The sequence below is a fragment of the Agelaius phoeniceus genome, chromosome 8 (assembly GCF_051311805.1).
Source record: "Agelaius phoeniceus isolate bAgePho1 chromosome 8, bAgePho1.hap1, whole genome shotgun sequence".
In the NCBI taxonomy this organism is placed as follows: domain Eukaryota; kingdom Metazoa; phylum Chordata; class Aves; order Passeriformes; family Icteridae; genus Agelaius; species Agelaius phoeniceus.
The window spans coordinates 29,043,718-29,062,593 of NC_135272.1; the positions used below are offsets into that span (position 1 = coordinate 29,043,718).

The 18,876-nt window shown below is 39.4% G+C and overlaps 1 protein-coding gene across 10 annotated transcripts in view; it reads left to right on the plus strand.

Annotated features, from left to right (window-relative positions):
* Window positions 1-18,876, plus strand: part of MAST2 (microtubule associated serine/threonine kinase 2) — a 187,115-nt gene that overhangs the window by 143,534 nt on the left and 24,705 nt on the right. For all 10 annotated transcript variants that reach the window (XM_077182468.1, XM_077182469.1, XM_054637889.2 and 7 more), the window contains 9 exons: window positions 2,139-2,214; window positions 3,088-3,297; window positions 8,981-9,082; window positions 12,927-13,059; window positions 14,687-14,748; window positions 15,393-15,478; window positions 16,873-17,081; window positions 17,939-18,077; window positions 18,503-18,635. In XM_077182468.1, the coding sequence (XP_077038583.1) occupies window positions 2,139-2,214; window positions 3,088-3,297; window positions 8,981-9,082; window positions 12,927-13,059; window positions 14,687-14,748; window positions 15,393-15,478; window positions 16,873-17,081; window positions 17,939-18,077; window positions 18,503-18,635 (1,150 nt within the window). The remainder of the gene's footprint in view (window positions 1-2,138; window positions 2,215-3,087; window positions 3,298-8,980; window positions 9,083-12,926; window positions 13,060-14,686; window positions 14,749-15,392; window positions 15,479-16,872; window positions 17,082-17,938; window positions 18,078-18,502; window positions 18,636-18,876) is intronic.

Sequence of the window (18,876 nt, forward strand, 5' to 3'; positions counted from 1 at the left end):
CCTGGTACATTGAGCAAATTTTATTTCAGGTGACAATGCGCACCTTGATCCAAAGTTTTATCCAGAGATTTTTGGGTATTCTGTTGTTTTGGTTGGTAGAAAGTGGTAGAAGGTGAGAGACAAAACTACAAATGCCCAAGGAAGCACTTTCTTGCCAATTGGTGTGCACAGACATTGTTTCATAAACAAAAGCAAACGCAGTAAATTCTCCTATCATGGTTCTCCCTAAGGAAATGCTACATCTGCTGGCAGGACAGCTCAAGTAGCCTGATTTCTGCAGAGCTCTTAATTTCCTGTATCCATATGAATAAAGTGCCTTGAAAGCAAAAGGCAAAATCCCTCATGTTTTATTGTAGCCCTAAGACAGCAAATACTTAAGCATGTGCAAATTTTAGTGTTAAAGTGAAGTATGTGTGTGCCTCAATATTTCTGTGTAAGTATCAAAGGGCTTATATATACTTGTAATTTATACCTCACTTAGATCACACAGAGAAAAATTACATCAGAGAAAAATAAATTCTTCAATAACTGTGTTCACCAAGTCCTCCAGCTCCATATGAAGTACCAGTAAACAAGTGTGGTGTTTGTGTCAGCATGTTTTGTCTTAAGAGAAAAAAGGATGAGGATAGCAGGCTAAATGTGCAGGGGAATTTGCTTATAACTCTGCAATTTAAATGTTTTTACCCGAATGTTTAATTATGTCATACATTACATATGAATAGAGATGTAAGTTTCTTTTTAAAGAAAATTCTTCTTGATTAAAAATAGCTATCTATGCAGCTTAGGGAAGTTGATGAAAATGTCTTTTTACTTGCTATTCATAACATCCAAATCAGTTTTCTTCTTCAACATAAGGATTCAGTGACAGATTTAATCTGAAGTGCATTTTCTCAAGCTAAGGGATAAGCAGTAATAAAAACAAGACATGATGTAATTCATGGAATTTCAGTACAAGGCATGAAAAGAGTTTGGTACTGCTACAGTCTGTGACCCAATGAGTTAAATTTTCTTTGAATTGTTAATATATGTTGCCAAAAGAATGGTTTTGCTCTAAATAGGTTAGCAGGAAGGTAGTACCTGTAATGCATTCCAAGTTTAAAATGCATTTATTCCATTTAGAGAGATCGATTTCATCCTTCACTAGAAAGTTTGAAATGCTTGAAGGCATTCAAGATAAAATTGTACCTTTTGACATAGAGTATTTTTAGGAGTATTTAGTACTAATAATTTAATATCTTAAAATCATGAAGGCAATGATCATGTAAGATGCCAAATAATTGAAGCCCTTGTTTGTCTGGAACGTTGAAACGAGGTAGCTGGAGCGGTGAGCTGCTGCAGGCGATCTGTGGCTGGGGATTATCTGCATTACCTCATCCGCCTGTCCTTGGTGGCAGAGTGAGTCAGAGCCCTGCATACCATCAGATGTGATGAAACAAGATGCAACCCTTCTTTAAAAAACCCACCCAAACAGTAACATAAATGCAGCTTGTCAAGATTTACTGTCCTGTTTTTTTTTTTGGTGGGCATTAAAGTTTCTTGCTAACTGTGCATAAATGCATATGGATCCATGGTGTAATGTGCATCAAGGGAGTGCAGCTCTCATAAAAGTACTCTGTCCCTGTTGCCTGTGGGATTTATTTTATATGTAAGATTTAGCTGAATAACAGTGCTCGTGCACTATCCTTCAAAGGAAAACAAATCTTCTCAACTTCTTTACTTCCTATTGCCCTGCTCCCTTCTGGCACTGGAGACTTCAGAGCTCACTGTGGTTTCTTTTGGAGTGGGGCTGCTCCTGCTGCCATGGAGGGCAGTCACAGGATGAGGGGAATAGCAAATCTATCTGCAATAAACACACTGGGGTTTTGCAAGCTTCTGTGTTAGAGTTTGCAACCACTGGAAATGGAATAGGGGGGTTTCTGCCAGAGCCTGTGGGGACAGGGATGTCAGCATCTCCAGGAGACTGCAGACTGCCACTGCTTGCCAGGATCTTCTCTGAGGTCCAGCATCTGCACAGTAATGAAGCGAACTCAAAGCTTTGGAAGGGCTACAGTCAATGTGGCAGCATTATGATCAGCACTGGGTTTTGAAGTTTTGGTGTGGTATCTGTAAATGATAATGTGATTTCTTTTCTCCTCCAGCCCTGGTCGCTCTCCAGTTTCCTTTGACAGTGAAATAATAATGATGAATCATGTGTACAAAGAAAGGTTTCCAAAGGTAAAGAAATAATTTTTGAATAATGCATTCAATGAACTTGTGTCCAAGCTCAGAATTAGTTTATAGTGCTGGCTGGAGAAGGAGTCCAGCTTTTACTTCCCATTTCCAAGCAGTGATTGAGAGTTTGAAGCTGCCTCCTCATCTTCATATCTTAATTCTACAGTAGAAGAAATAGATTTGGTAGATGTAGAGATGAGGATGGAAAAGGCTGAATTGGTTTTTTTTGTTTGTATTTCATATTTGCTAAATTTCTGATGTCTGCTATTGGCACGAGAAATTCTCACTAGAGTGAGAAGAAGGGCCATGCCTTGGCTTTTTAAAAAGCTGGATAATGAAACCTGTGGAAGAAAGTTAAAAGTCAAAATCTCATTGAAATGAGTGTAGAAGATTGTGTATCCCACAGCTGTCGATATGGCCATTCCTTCCTGTTCCACCACCAGCAAAAATAGATGTTTCTCTGGAGACAGGATATCAGGGCTTGTAGTGATAGAAACGCCGTGTGTTTCTTGCTTGGGGCAATGATTTTCAGCTTCCACAATCTTGTCTAAAAGTTCTGAAAACTGCCTCACATCTTACATCCTTACTTTGGAGACCCAGGGAGGAATACAGCCTCAGGACCAAGATGTTTTTTATGGTCATTTACATTTTCAGAAAGCATGTTTTGATTAATTTTTGTTATTTGCTCATGTGAATATAACTTTTGCCTCTGATGTGCTATCTTGATTCTCAGAAAATGCTACTGTATTTTGGAATATTTTTTAAGCCTTGTGCCATTGGATATTGCAAATGTTTCTTTAGCACCCTACTTGTTTATGCTTTAAGGGCTGCCTTAGTAAAATTCAGGATTAATTTCTCTTTATTCTGCACTTTTAGGCCACGGCACAGATGGAAGAACGGCTGGCTGAGTTTATTGCCTCCAATGCTCCTGAGAACGTGCTGCAATTAGCAGATGGGGTCCTAAGTTTCATTCATCATCAAGTTATTGAACTGGCCAGAGATTGCCTAGATAAATCACGTGAAGGTCTTATTACTTCTCGGTACTTTTATGAGCTGCAGGAAAACTTAGAGAAACTTCTCCAGGATGTAAGTGCCCTCTGGAAAGTAGAATATATTATTTTGATTGAAACTTTAACCAATAAGCCAGAGCTTTGATTTAAGGAGAGACAGTGTGGATTCCAGGGGAGGGGCAGCAGGTGGGGGGTGTCAGGAGATCTGAGATGTTCCAGTCTCCTGGAAAAGGATCTACTGTGGGAATATTTGAGTAAATCACTTCACCTGGGAGCTTTGTTGGTACAGAAATTAAATGTGAATATGAGTAGGTCAAAGGCAGTCTTTACCATTTATGAAAATTGGGTTTATTCAGCTGAACAAAATTACTGAAATCTTTTCTCATGAACTTCAGGACTCTGAATGGCTTACTGATTACAATAGAGCCTTCAAGGAGTGAAAACACCATAGTTATTAGTGTTGCTGTAAATTTTTCACAAAAGATTTTCTTGAGCTGAACGTAATCCAGTTGTGGGCTTTTAGTACTTGGATGTGTTTTGTGGCATTCAAAGCATATGAAAATACACAAGGGGGCGTAATTTTAATGCAGTCTCAGTATGCTTCAGCTACTCATTAAAATTTGCTCTTTCCCTTCAACATGAAAACAATATTAAATTTCAAACATCTCTTAGAATTTATGCCATAACTGTTGTGAAGAGTCTGTGGTATTGCCAATTGCTGAGTCCAGACCTCTGTTTAGGAATATCTTCCTAATCCTCTGCTTTAATGATACAGCGAGCTGAAAAAACTGATTTTATAAATATTGCATTCTCAGATAGCAAATATCACAGAGACACCTGGAAACAGAACATCTAAAATACTTTGTTTTCTGTTATGATTTTCATTTTATTTTACCTTTATTGATAAGTTTGCCAACTCACTGGCATGAATTGCACTAGATTGTGTCCCTTTGCCACTCTTTTCAGACATGAGAAAAAGGCAAATGAGTAAAAATACTATATTAATATACATTTGTTGTATTAAAGAGCTTTGTGAAAGCTGCAGGAACTTCCCTTGTATCAGCTAAATTTTTTGGCTGCCCCATTTATGTAAGTGTGGCTGTAATTTTTCTGGTATTTGTTATGCTTGAGAGAAAAATGAGTCATGTTTGGATCTGTGGTGTTCTGCTTGGATGGGGAATATAATTTTGACAGACCAAGAGAGGAAGGGAATGTGTTTTGAGGGTCTGTATGATTGTCTGCCTATTGGATATCAGGAACCACTTGTGGATCCCCCTTCTATCTCCAGAGTCTGGAAGCAGAGTATTTGCACATGTCAGCTGTGAAATAAGGGATCAGGTCTCTTTGAGTGATGGTTTGGAAGTTGGGAAGGTTTCATTAAGAGTGACTTTGTATGCTCAGCAAAATCCCTTATGTTTCAGGGGCACAGGGGGGACTACAGTGTGTTTTACTGCTTTTGGTAGCAGATCCTTGGAGCCTGAAACTCTCCCTGTCCCTGACTTTCCTCCTGTGTGTGGACAGTGATTTCTTACGCCATAAGGAACTGAGAGAGCCATAAATTAGGGCTGGCCACTTCCAGTCTGCATTTTCAGTCCTGTCTTCTGGCCTGAAGAGGTTAATCAGGGTCTCAGAGAAGGTGTGGGTCAGATAAATCAGCTTTTCCTTTTTTCCCCTTTCCCTCAGAACAAATCCTCAAAATATACTTCTTAAATGCCCCTTCCCCCTTGATCCTACAGGTATTATCCTGCTGCTCTGAAATACTGGGAAAGGTGTCATTGAACTGTGATTAGAGGAGATACAATGGCCATCTGAGCTTGCTCAGGAATTGACATTTGGGGCTTTCTTTGCCCTCTTCCTACTTAACATCTTCTGCAGAGTGAGGGCGAGAGAGGGGTCATCTCTTCAGTGTGATTGATTTACTCTGGGAAGTAAGGTGGGCTAGAGGTGATTAAAGGAAAGTTTAGAGAGGCAGAACAGGCTGGGAAGGAAGGGAACAAAGACATTAAAGACATAGGAGGAAAGACAAAGGCTTCATTCCACATCTTTCTCATTTGTTTTTTTTTTTTCCTGTCCTATGGATTTTTCTGTTCCTTAGCTTATCATATTTTAGATTTTAATATTTAAGAGCTACTTATTTCCTCTGCTTGCCTAGTGTGTGCTTTGCACTTCAGACTGCATTCTGCAAGGAAATAATTGGAACATTTTAGTCAAAATATATAGAAATTGGTGATATTATTTCCTTTGGATGGCTCACCTGAAGCACAGGACATTTTGGAGTCAAGTTTAAACTATTCCAAATTTGATGGCAGGATCTTAGCCTTTGTTTAGGTTGTAAAGTATCATAAATAATAGATACATAAATAGTACCAATTAGAAGGTAATTCAAAGAGCTGTTCAGCTTGGGAGTCGTATGGTCTGTGTAGGAGGCTATGGAGTTTTATGGTATATTTTTATAACATATTGAAAGATTGGAAAGATTCTTTATTGGTGAATAATGAGGTCAGCAAGTGGCAGAAATATCCACAGATTTTCTTACAATTTTACTGTGAAAGAATGGATTCTCTCTCTTAAAAATTCTTTTTAAGGTATCGATTCTAATATCTGGTAACAAATTAAACTTGCACAGCATTTCAAACCATAAAATGGAAACTTGATTTAATATATGGTACTTTGAGTAAAAATGTAAAACAGACTGTTTGGGTATGCAAATAATGAGCTGTTTAAATGCACCAAACCAGAAAGCTTTTGGAAGATTTTTAGATCCTGGCTTTTGTAATAACATGCCAACAGATCTCATTAGCTATGGCAAATGAGATCTTTTCCCTTGTTTGGAGCATGAAATACTGTCCTTTAGCCAGAAGAACTTATCACATCATTGAAATAATCATGAGGTAAAAATGAATGTGAGAGATTTTCTTCATTTTGGAAAACATGAACTTGAATGCTACACTTCACATCAAAGTAGAAATGCAAAAAAATAAGATAAAGCACTGATATAAAAAAGAACATGTGACATTCAGTTCTTTACCTGTTACCATGGGTTAGAATCTCAGGTTACTGAGGAACAAAAGGTTATAGGCAGTTATTCCATGGCTGAATCACTAAGGTAGAAGTAGCCTAGGTGTAGCCAGGAAGGTGAAGGATTACAGGTGTTTCTGTGAACAAAAGGAGCAGGGGAGGGCATGAGCATTCTACAGCAGTGACTGATGCTGCATATTGGCAAATGGGTATTCTGGCTGGGCTTGCTTTCTTAGTAGGAGCCTGAGTGTGAATTTATCAGTCCTTGGCTTTGCAGGTCTATTGTTTTGGTTTCCATCAGTCTATTAGCTCAATTACAGCGTTGTGACTTGCATATCCCAGTTATTGGTCCTGCTGAAGCCCAGGGGAGGACAGTGATTTTAATTTCATGCCCCAGCAGCCACAGTTAGTGACGGATGGGTCTTTCAGAGGAGGGAATCGGTTTGTAAATTACCCATCCCTGCCTCCCGTGCACGTGTCGCCAGCAGCGTGTGCAGGAATGGCACCAGCCCCTGCCCAAAGCCCTCCTGGGGACAGCAGGGAGCCCTGAGGTGCCACCAGCAGCCGGAGCCCAGCGCGTGGTGCTGGGGACGCGCTGCTGAGCTGGCACAGCTGGCACCTGGCCCATGGGAGCGGCAGCTTGGCTGGGCACACCTTCTGCTCCTGGGGGACACTGGGGACAAGGAGTGCGTGGGGATGGCCGGGCTGTCCTGTGGGAGCAGCAGAGAGGAGGAGGCAGTTTCACTGCGGATCCTGGGAGAGCAGCGCTGCGCAGAGATGATGGCTGAGTGGCTGTTACAAGTTGTGTTTGGTTTTTGTAAATGCTTTTTTCCTTTTCCTTTTCATTTTCTGTATCATTTGGCAGTCATGGTCTAGCTTTTCATTTTCAAAACAGACACCTGATTAAACTAGCTGCATTTTTAAATTGTTTTGCCTAGATTGTCAGAGATGAGAAAAGGAGAAAACAAAAGGACTTGATTTAAAAGACTAAGTTCTCTTTAACAGTACAAATGGGTGCAAAATGATGAATTATATCTATTATATTATATTTTTTGCATAATATAACCTATGTGGGGGGGAGAAAAGAACTTTCCGATTGCATGGCTCAAGTTTAAAATAATACAAAGTTGTTGATGTTTTATCTATTCATTTCAGTGCAGCTAACCTCTGGTGATCTGGAATGGCTTTTAAAATATGAAAGCATTAATTTCTTTCTAAAATTCATATTGTAACTTGTAAGTTTGCATATTGCATTAGAGAACACAAAGTGACTACTTATCATTTTTTGTTATGATTATTTTCTATTTTATAATTTTAAAAAATCTTATAATTAGGAAAAGAAATCACAACTTATTTCAATATTTCTAAAATAATCTTCTGTTTAAGGCTCCATAGCCAGGAAGGACCTCTGATGTTGTTTTTAGATAATGAACTAGTAGGTGCATCATTCTCTTCAAGGTTAAAATTCTAGCCAGTGCTAACCAGTGCAGAAGGACACAATCAACATTTCTATTCTGACTGGTGTCAAAATGAAAAATAATGAACCTCTAAATATTTTTTCTTTGGCAGCAAAGTATCAGAGATATATTATATAAGATGCTGCTTGTGTATTTCTAGTTCTGAATTTCTGCTCCCTGTGTTTGTATTACTCTTTTAGGTGGTCACCAGTGTGATTTGACTTCTCAGACATATAATGACATGTAAATATGTCTTCTTCTTAGGTGATTCTAATGGACAACATTAAATGAACCTTTTAGTTTATTGCTGCTTGCACTGTTGTTGATAAAATATCATTCTTATAAATATCTGGCTCATTGTCAGCAAAAGCTCATTTATTAAGTTCTGAACATATTTGTTCAGAATATGTTAAAGCACAATTTTTAGCTCTTGGGGAAAAATAGCTGTACTTTGTTTAAGAGTTTTTGCATTGCCAATTTTTTATCACTCTGCCATGAAATACTATTATATTTCTGCTCCAGAACTCATCATGTAGCCATTGTGTGCTTCATCAAGAGAAGGGTAATTGCTAAGGGGGTTTTTGTGTTGCTTTTATTTCTTTTTTTAAAAATTATTTTTGTTTTGGTGTGTTTGCTGTTGTAAAAAAACAACCCATCACACAAATACACACATACATCTTGAAACTAAGACTTCAATTTATACTGAAATCTGGTGAAGTAACAGACAGGACTAAATCCTCTGAATTAAGTTTTTATATGCTCTTTTCTTTGCTTATCTGCTTGGATCTACATAACATACGGTGCAATGCTGGAATTTTATCAATCCTACTCACCAGGATTGATAAAACTGAAAAAGGAGAAACTGAGATTGAATTTTTCTTGATGATGAAGAGAAATTCTAGCTCAAATTCTAGCTGAAAGTAAAGCTCAGAAATGTGTCTGTTAGTGATTACCTAGATGTCAGTGTTGTGTGGAAGGTAAAATTGAAAGAATCAATATTCCTCTGCTCATTTTAAAAAACAAACTGAGCCCACATTGTATCTATTATAATTGATAGGTGATATAATGCAAACAGAGCCTTTGAAATATCTCTTGCATGATAATGTGAGTCAGATGCGATGGAAAAGCCGCGGCATCCCTGAGCAAGCTGAGCTCAGCCTGCCCTGACCCAGCTGTGCTTTTGCTGCTGGGTTGGTTACTGAACTGGTGATTGCCTTTAGGATGTGAGACAGAGAAATTCAGAGTTCAGTGCTGGACCCTGATGTGCTGCTGTGCTCCCCACAGGCCCACGAGCGATCCGAGAGCTCCGAGGTTGCCTTCGTCACGCAGCTGGTGAAGAAGCTGATGATCATCATCGCCCGCCCAGCGCGGCTGCTCGAGTGCCTGGTGAGTGTGGGCCTGGGCAGGCTCTGACAGTGCTGTGCCCTTGAGGAGATGAGGGACACAAAGCCTTCAAAAGAGACCTTTACATGCTCATTAAACACTGATGAAAAATAAATTGATATTGGAAAAGAAAAAGAAGTACTAAGTGGCTTCTGCATTAATATAGAAGTAGTTCTGCAATGGACTGTCAGCTGCATCAGCAGCTAAATTATGTTTTAGTATAAAGTTTATGGCTGAGGGGCCAGATGCAGTTGTAAACATCATTCCATGCTACTTGATGCCACTGGATGTTCCTCATGTTGTTAATAGCTGCTGTAAGGAGCCTGTAAATGTCTGTATGAGGTGTCCAGGGTCCTGTGCTAAGCCAGAGCTGTCACTAAGGAAGAAGTTCCATGACATAAATGGTGTTTGGGCTCTGGGACTCAAACTCTTCCTGTAAACCCAGCAATTGGTGAATCCTGGTGTCAGGTTTTCCAGCTGTGAACACACAGTGGGATACCCCTGTGTGAGAGCCAAGGAGATTTGGAAGCCTAGGTTTGAAATCCAGTTTGGTGCTATGGGAATACAAGCAAAAGCAAGTCTCACTCCTTTTTAACAATTTAATTTGGCTAATTATAATGCATTTTAAGAAATTTAATACTAGAAAATGGTGAAGAATTTTAGGCAATTCCAGTGAAATAGGCCACTGTATCCCAAAGTTCTGCAACTACAAAAATATTTCCTTGGTGTGGTGGAGAAGCAGCTTGAAAACCTGTATTTTCACTGTCATGCCATAGCAACAGGGTTAATGTAAACCTTCAGTATATATAGAAAGAGGTGCACACAATTGAAAGGGTTCAATTCAGTGACTGTATTTCAAAAGGATGTTGAAAAATTAATGAGAATGTAGGGAAGTCACCAAAAATTGTGAGGTGTCACAAATCTACAATGGAAATTTAGGTAATGGCAAGATTAAATTCCCTGGTGTGTTGGCACACACCCGTGGTGGCTCTTTCTGGACATAGAAGTGACAGAGATGCTACAGGTGTTTGAAACATCAGAGAAGTTGGATGGATTAGGGATCTGTGGCTGGCTATAAAAGCACAGTTAACACGTGGGTTATGTTGTGGTCAGTGTGTCCATGGGTGACTTTTATTCCTGGAGTCACTGAAAGATGAATGACTTTTGTGGAGCTTTGACAAAGTAGACAAGAGTGGTCTGGTCTTTGGTATCAGTTTTTGGAAACACCTGCAGAAGTTCTGAGAACCGGTAGACTTTGGAGGGTTACTTATTCCTCCTCCACAGCTGTCAGATGGATCACTTTGCTGGGAATCCTGCAGTGGAAGGAAAGCCACTGTCAGTGAGGAAGTTGCTTGCACAACCAGCAGGACAGATACCTTCACTTACTGATTCCAGAAATCTCTGCCAGACTGCGCTGAAAATCCTGGCCACAACTCCATTCAAATTGGGAATTCCTTGGTTTTCAAACCATATTTGTGATTTAGATGAGTTTTTGTGACTCCCACTTATATTCTTCCAGCACTTCAAAATTTATTTTGGCAGTGAAGGCAATGGAGAAAGGAGATAAATTTAAACTCACTGTGTTTGTATTTCCTGCAGTCACTATTGTCATTTTTGCTTGTGTACACTCATCATCTAGGAAAACTTGGAACCTCAGAAGGCCTTAGGAACCCGTGTCTGCACCTGCTGAGTTCCAAACTCAAGGCAGCTCTTAGTTGCAAATCAAGAGGTCTCCAGGTCCTTCTATGTCTTCTCCACCTGATGTTCTGCAAAATGAGTGGGAGCAGGTGGAAGCAGCAAAGTCATTGAGATTTGAGTAATGAATTCCCAAGTATGTAGTGACAACCTTGACAATCAAGTGGCCTGGCTCCAAAGTATAGAAATAGTATCTGGATGTGTGGGTTAGTCTTACCTGTTTTTTTCAATGTGCGTTGCCTTTCTAGCAATTTTTTTCCCAAATATCTATTTTAATCTGGTGTCATGAAGAACTAAATTCTAATGTTCTTTTTGTCCCATAAACCAAGAAATATAGTAATGGATAGTTAACTGTTTAAATAGTTTTTGGGAACCAATTTTCATTTTTATCTTTAACATACTTTGTTTGTAATTCCATCTTTGGAATTCAGTTATATGTGAATTTATAAAAAGTTTTTCTATTATTTAGTATTAAGGTTAACTTAAGTAACACAGCTCATTCTTCTTTCTTGTAAATGAAGTAAGTGTCCATGTAGACAGTTCTTGTGATGATTGTGATTGTCTTAATGCAGTCAAAAACATTTAAGTATTTGGCTTCTGTCTTTGCATTACTTGTTGGACTATGAAATGTTTATTGGCTGACAATCTCTGAGGCTTCAAGAAAATGATAGTGTGGTTTGTGCATCTCTGAAACCATCTTTGGGGAAAAGTATCTAATTTTTTTTTTGTTTATTTTTCCATACCACCCACCTCCCCTTAGTAGGGTTCATTCTCCTGTATTCAAATGATTAAACCTACTGTAAAGAAGTCAGAACTGGAATTTATATCGTTCCTTAATGTTTTGTATGTTTGGGGTTTTTTGTCACCAAGTTGGTTTTTTCCCTCTCTCTTTTACTGACCAATGAATGACTTGCAGTTGTACCTCGAGAAGTCCTTCCTTGGCTCCACCATCCCTCTCCCTGCATTCTGGTGACCATGTCTCTCTGTGATCCTCTCTGGTCTGGCTCCTGCTCTCTGCCACTTCTGGGACTGTTGATTAATCCTTTTCCAGAGGAGTTGGGAAGGAACTCTGTTTCTCACATTGTTGCTTTCTTTGGTGACAGCATCCAACCAAGCAGCATTGCTTGGAGCAGTCATGGAAAAGCGCATCTGTTCTCTGTTCAGGTCTCTTCACATCATTACAAGCTCTAATTTCCTTTTCTTGTTTGCAGTTCTGTGCTCTTTTTCTCTCACGTTGCTGACCACACAGCAGTTCTTTACTGATGCCCTCACTGTTATCTGTGCATGCTCAGCTGTTTGCTCAAACTCTTCCCCTTTCACCCTCCCAATTCACTGGAGAATTTTTGAAGAGTGTTGGCGAAGCTGCTCATTGCTGGTGAATGATGAGGTTTGTAGTGGGGAGAGCTAAAGTTAACTGGTGAACTTGTTCCTAAGCAGAGTGCTCCTGCTGCCCAAAGCTTGTCTTTTGTTTCCTGCTATATCTTAGTCCAGTGCAAGAGAACACACCTTCTCTAACCTTTTCTGGCCTGAGAGATCACATGCACCACCACTGAGTTACTAAAGTGATCCTGTACTGTAGAGTACAAGAAACAGGGCAGCAGTACTTCTTATGAAAAAAGTTGTTTTATTAATAATTTTATTAGCAATTGCTGAGGTTAGGACAGTGGCAGGATTGGGTGGGTGTATGGCTTGATCAGAAGTGACAACTGACAGCAGGAAAGGCTTTTCTTGGGTTAACTCACCTGTCAGATGGAGGTGGCAGAAGGTGGTGCCTCAGTTCTCATCACAGACCTTTCCCTGGCACGTCTCAATGTGACAAAACTGGGAATTGTGTCCACACTTAACACTTATGTTAAGGGGACCTTTTGAAGGTTTGGGTTTGGTTTTAGAAAGTCCCTACAATCCTTGTTCTGTTTTGATTTGCAGATGTAAACCTGTGGACACCCTGTGGGATGTAACTGTCTGTTGGTTTTGCAGAGCAGAGTGGGAAGCTTTGCCTTGCTTGTTGTAACTGGAAATGTTCTGCATCACTGCTGAGCCCAGAATTACCTTTGGATGTTCCTGAGGATTCCCCTCTAAGGGGGAGAAACCTTTCATAGCTGTAAATCTGTATCATTTACCTCTCTCTGTGTCTCTCACTGCTTTGCTGTAGGAGTTTGATCCTGAAGAGTTCTACCATTTGTTGGAAGCTGCAGAAGGCCATGCCAAGGAAGGGCAAGGAATTAAATGCGACATTCCTCGTTACATTATCAGCCAGCTGGGACTCACCAGGGATCCCCTGGAGGGTGAGAACTCTTCTTATGTACTTTGCAAACTGTTGAAAGGATAGTCAGATATCCTGGTCACTACATAGCTGAAAGATGCTTTTGTTTTATTGATTGAATTTCTAGGCCATTTTTCCTTATTTTCCCATCTGCTGTCAAATTCTAGACTGTCCTTTTCAGCCCCATGTCTCAAAGGAATGTTGCTGGGGTAAGGATGGCACATCAATAGTGACAGTTCTTTACTTATGATGTTAATAATGTCTCCCTGTATCGAAGCTGAAACAATGTTAGAAAATAGCTTTAGGATTTAACTGTTTTCTTTGTGCTGGTGGACAGTAAAAGTAAATTTACCTGTTATTTTTCTGATCTGTCTGGCCTGCTAGTGGCCTGGTTGGAAAGTATTTTGTCATCCCACTTGATTGTCCTCTCTGGGAAAAATGTGGTTTTTGTGGTTTTCCATGAGATTACCACAATGAGTATGAATTTTTAGCTGGAGGTGAGATTGAAGCTTTACATCTTGTGTAGCAGCCAAGCCAAAGAGAGCAATGCAAGGACAGAAACAGCTTTTCTGCAAGGTGCCAGAATTGCATATGCTTAACTTAATGTAGACATACATTGGCCCAGAAGATTGTAACTTTAGAATTAGTGAGTTAATATTTCTGCCTGGCACTTTGCTGGCTGAAATGACAAGTTTTCTGAGCATGCACAGCTTGTTCAGCAACAATAGAAAGTGTGACAGAGACTGGAGGTTACTGCAGAATCTTTCAGTGATTGAACTATGCTTCTTGTTACCTCAGGAGAGCATAATTTTAACATAAATTAGTAGTCTGGCTGGGACTAGTTTAGCTTCTCTGGTGTTTACTGGAATGACAGTGACAGGTTGACTTCAAGTGAAGAGCTCTTCGGGAAAATTTCTACCAAAGATTGCTAAATGCAATTTAATAGCATTTGTTGAAATCTGACATTAAAGGGAAATTTCCTTTGATCCCTGTCATGGGAGAGAACCTTTCCATTGCTAATTCCCCTTACTAAAGTCAAATTTTCTTTGGAAATGTGGGGAGATGTCAAGGTGCCTTATTTCCTACTGTAAGGAGGGCACCCAGAAATGTCAGTGATGTCTGTTCAGAGCCTCCTAAGGTAGGATTTGGGCTTGCAGAGTTTACAGCATCTCCTGCAACAGCTGAGTAGCCTAAACTGACTTTTCCCAGTTTGCTGCTGCTCAGTGTTTTGCAGAATAAGCCACGTCATGTGGAGGGCAGCTGTTTGAAATGTGATGCTTTTTCTTCTTGGAGCACAGAGATGCCACCAGGCTACATGCAGACATATATGTGTGTAATAGGTTTTAATATTAACTAGACAGCACTTTCCTCAAACATGCATTTATTGCTTTTACTTATTATAGAAACTATCTAGAGTAAGTCAGGCTGAAATTAGAACAATTAATTATATTCATCTTTATATATAATACTGCCTGCAGCATACAAGATGTTAAAGGTTATCACTGTATAATTATGGTGACTTTTTACAGAGGGAGAAAATGTCCTTCATCATCTACAAGCACCTCTTAAAATCCTGGTTTTCCTGCATAAACAAAGAGAATAGTGTTTGATTGAGATCATTAGGAGTAATCTTTCCTCTTTCTTTTCAGAAATGGCCCAGTTGAATAGCTATGACAGCCCAGACACTCCCGAGACAGATGATTCAGTCGAGGTAAAGCAGTAATACACTCACTCTGTCTAGCACTTTTTTTTTTCTCTCAAAAGAAGTAGTCTACAGTAAAGAATTAATTATAAGGCAGAGTAATTGTAATTTAAAAAAAAAAAAAGTGCAGACATTTAAAAGCTCATATTAAAAGTAGAGTACATGCTCATAAAAATGTGAAAATCTTTATACGGCGGTGGTAAAATAGGCATTGTTACCAAGTTTTGTGGATATTTTTTTAAATTTTTGGAGTTAAAAATAATCTGGAGGAATTCTTTATATTCTTTATATTTTACATTTGTAAAATGTGATGGGTATTGAAAAGAGTTGACTTTAGTAAAACCACTGGAAAACTTTATGTAACTGACTAGGTTTCAAAGATCCTTATTTTATTGCTTTTTTAAAAAAATGTAATATTAAGGAAAGGCCTGAATCTTCCAGTCCACTGACTTTTTGTGCTAATAATTTGTGGAGGGAATCTGCAAACACCCTATAGATACAGACAGCTGTCCTAAAGCTGAGGACTCCAGAAATTCAGAAATGGGTTGAGTTTGAGTTAATGAGTGCTAAAGAAGAAAAGGACAAACAAAAACCCCATATAGAATTAAGTCATTCCTGCTCCTGATTTCCACTTTCTTGTTGTCTTTCCCCAGAGCCGTGGGGCCTCCATCCAGTCAAAGAAAACTCCGTCTGAAGAAGAGTTTGAAACTATTAAATTGATCAGTAATGGTGCTTATGGGTAAGACTTTTAGACTTTAAATTAGAATAAAATGCTATTTTTGTCCTACCCAGCAAAGGGCTATAGCAAGGTTTGGCAAATGTCTGGGTTTTGTTGGGTCCAAAGCATAAAGTAATTTCAGTTGGGTCTTACAGATGTTCCACAGTTGTTGTATCTTCTGCATTCTTCTGGGGGATACAATTTCTTTCATTTATTCAGATTATATATGTAACATATGTGGCTGTTTGTGAGCACTTGAAATGCTAAAAGAAGTGCTAGAATTACACTGGGGTAAATCTACTGTGAGGAGTAATACATGAGAAAGGCTATTAGATTTTATTATCCATTGAAGAATCAAGTATGAATTCAGTCAGTTTCAATTTTAACCACACACACAAGCCTATCCAGAATTTTAAAAGGCAGTTCCTGACTCTTTACAGTTCATAAATCCTTACCAGTGAGGTCATTAGGCTGTTACTGAAAGGCAGTGATACTCAGTAGGTCATAACAACAAAACCTGAGCATGTGCTTGAGTGTTTTGTGGAAGTGGGTGCCTAGTTAACAACAAATCACTTTTTAAAAATTATATGTGGAAAAAGTGTAAGCATGGGTTTTTAGTGAGTGAAGACACAATGGAGCATGTTGAAGAGTCATTATGAGACAAAAAGATTTTAAATCTCTTCAGTCACATTTCTGCACAGGCCCCATGTAACTTTGTAAAAAGGGGAGAGAGAAGGGGTAGTTTTGCTGTTAGTCACATGTCTTTATCCTGAGTTTATTTTATAGTCAGTGGCTAGTGAGACACAATAGCATGTTAAATGTAATTTACTCCAGAGAAAAGGAAGCGAGTACTGATTCAATAAGGCAGGCAGACTGGATGAAAATTTTATTTGCAAACTGTATTATTAATGTGAAGGAATCTAATGATCTGCAAATGATAGAAGTGTAAGAGATACTTTACTGAAGGAAATCCCTGGTGACAGTGCTGCGTCAGATTATTTTTATGAAGCTTGGAAAAACTCATGCTGATTCCATAGATTTTGGACAGTTTTTTGAGCAAAGTGGTCACTGTAGTGTTGAAAAATACATGCTGCTCTGCAATGGTGCTTATGGAACTTTGTGACATTGGTATTTGAGATTTCTCCTTGTTTGTCACATCAGCAAAAATGCTGCTTTATTCAGGAAGGTGGAGTAGCTTTGGGAAGGAAGCATCATGGGGCTCCTACTTTTCTAGGGACGCCTGTCACTGAAACAGGATTTTCTGGAGTCATAGATAAGTCTGTTAGGATCCATTCAAAGCACTAACATCACTGTTTAAAACACCCCAACAAAACCACAAAGAACTCCAAACCTGAGCCCACAACAAAGCAGTTTGAACTCAAAATGGACCTTTTCCTCTGGGTGTGGTTTTGCAGAGCGGTGTATTTGGTGCGGCACAAGACCACCCGCCAGCGTTTTGCCATGAAGAAGATCAACAAGCAGAACCTGATCCTGAGAAACCAGATCCAGCAGGCCTTTGTGGAGAGAGATATCCTGACATTTGCTGAGAATCCCTTCGTGGTCAGCATGTTCTGCTCCTTTGAGACCAAGCGGCACCTGTGCATGGTTATGGAGTATGTTGAAGGTAACCCTGTTGGTATCCACTCCTCCAGAGGGGCTGTGAGTCCCTAGGACTGACACAACACGTTTGCAGTGAGCTGAGCCTCACTGCTGAGGCCAGAAGTCAGCATGAACTTTCCAGTCTTCATTGGAAAGGCAACCCTCCCTTCCTCCTGTGGGATGGAAGGGCTGGATTCATAGCACATTTGCTTGACATTCCATTTAGAAAAAGATTTAAGAAACATAAGTCTTTGTTCTTTAGCAGCCTTTTTAAAAATAAAGTGTCATTTTATGCTGGGGTTTGTTTTCTTCATTGTTTGGTTTGCTTATTCTTTGAAATATAATTTGATTTTACTTTATCAGGATATCTTATTATAAGCAATATCCACTGGTGGATAGGATTAATTTCTTATGTCTGGCTTGCTTGACTGAATGTTTGAGAAATAAGATTATAGTTATTGTATCAGTGCTCTTTCAGATAAATTAGTGGGATGAAATCAGATGTATTGACAATAGGAAATTTTAATATTAATTCCTCTTTGCAAGTAGAAATGAAGGTCGACTGAAATGTGTGGCCAGTGTTCCCAAGGAAGCTTCAATCAGGAGTCCTGACTTATTTTCTTCAAGGCTTCCTTCAGCTTGCAAATCACATCTGTACAATTCCTGTCCCAGCCTCCCATATATGGATCTCAATTTTCCTAGCATTTTATTATTTAAGTTCAAGACAGAGTATAGAGAGACCTTTAGAAATCCTCCTAACAGGGTTGTGAGAGACAGCCTTTAGAAAACTTGGTCTAATCTTGTACTGCAGACCCATAGCTGTTGTTTCTTACTAATATTTGCCATTTCAACGTGCCATACCTGCAAATGTTTTGTTTCCAGGAGGTGATTGTGCTACACTTCTCAAGAACATTGGTGCCCTACCCGTTGATATGGCAAGGATGTATTTTGCTGAGACTGTTCTGGCACTGGAGTACCTACACAATTATGGGATTGTTCACCGTGACCTAAAACCTGATAAGTAAGTATTTGGGCCCTCAGAGGGAACAGAGCCAGTCCTTCAGGGGCTTACTCTGTAGGTAGCAGGACATGGGGGCTGGAGACAGCACTGATCTTCAGCAGCATCTGACATGTAGGAGGTTTCATGGAGTCTCTTGCTACTGATGTAGAAGCAGATAGACACTGAAAAGGGTGGGAAGAATGTCTTCAGGTATTATCCCAAAGGTGTTGCTACACTGATGGTGTTTTGGCAGAAGGTAATCTCACTCCTAGGTGCCTCATCTGCTCTGTGATATTTGGCTGCATAGGAGGTTTTTTCCAGGTGTTTAATGGGGATGTAACACTGAGATCACTGTCCTTTGTATTATCTTGTGTTCTTTATGTTTGAAATTGCTTTTGGGAAACAATTAAATGAATGTTGCATTGTTTTACTTCTCTTTCTTTTAGTCTCCTGATAACTTCAATGGGTCATATTAAACTAACAGACTTTGGACTGTCCAAAATTGGGTTAATGAGTCTTACAACTAATCTTTATGAGGGCCACATTGAGAAGGATACCAGGGAATTCCTGGACAAGCAGGTAAGCTGAAAAGTTTTGTCTGTTGATGTGGGATCAGATGCAGGATTCTGTCATGGGATGGAATCAAAGTTAGTAGCACTCCTTCTCTGCTTTGATGCTGTGCACTGTAAAATGGGAGAAAAAGATATCAGTCCATTCTCATCTTTGTACATAAATTGACATAGTTTGTTATTTCAGCTTCTTGTTTTGGAGTCATGCACTTCAGCTCTTAGTTTAGGAGGCTGAAAGGGTGGCCCAGGCA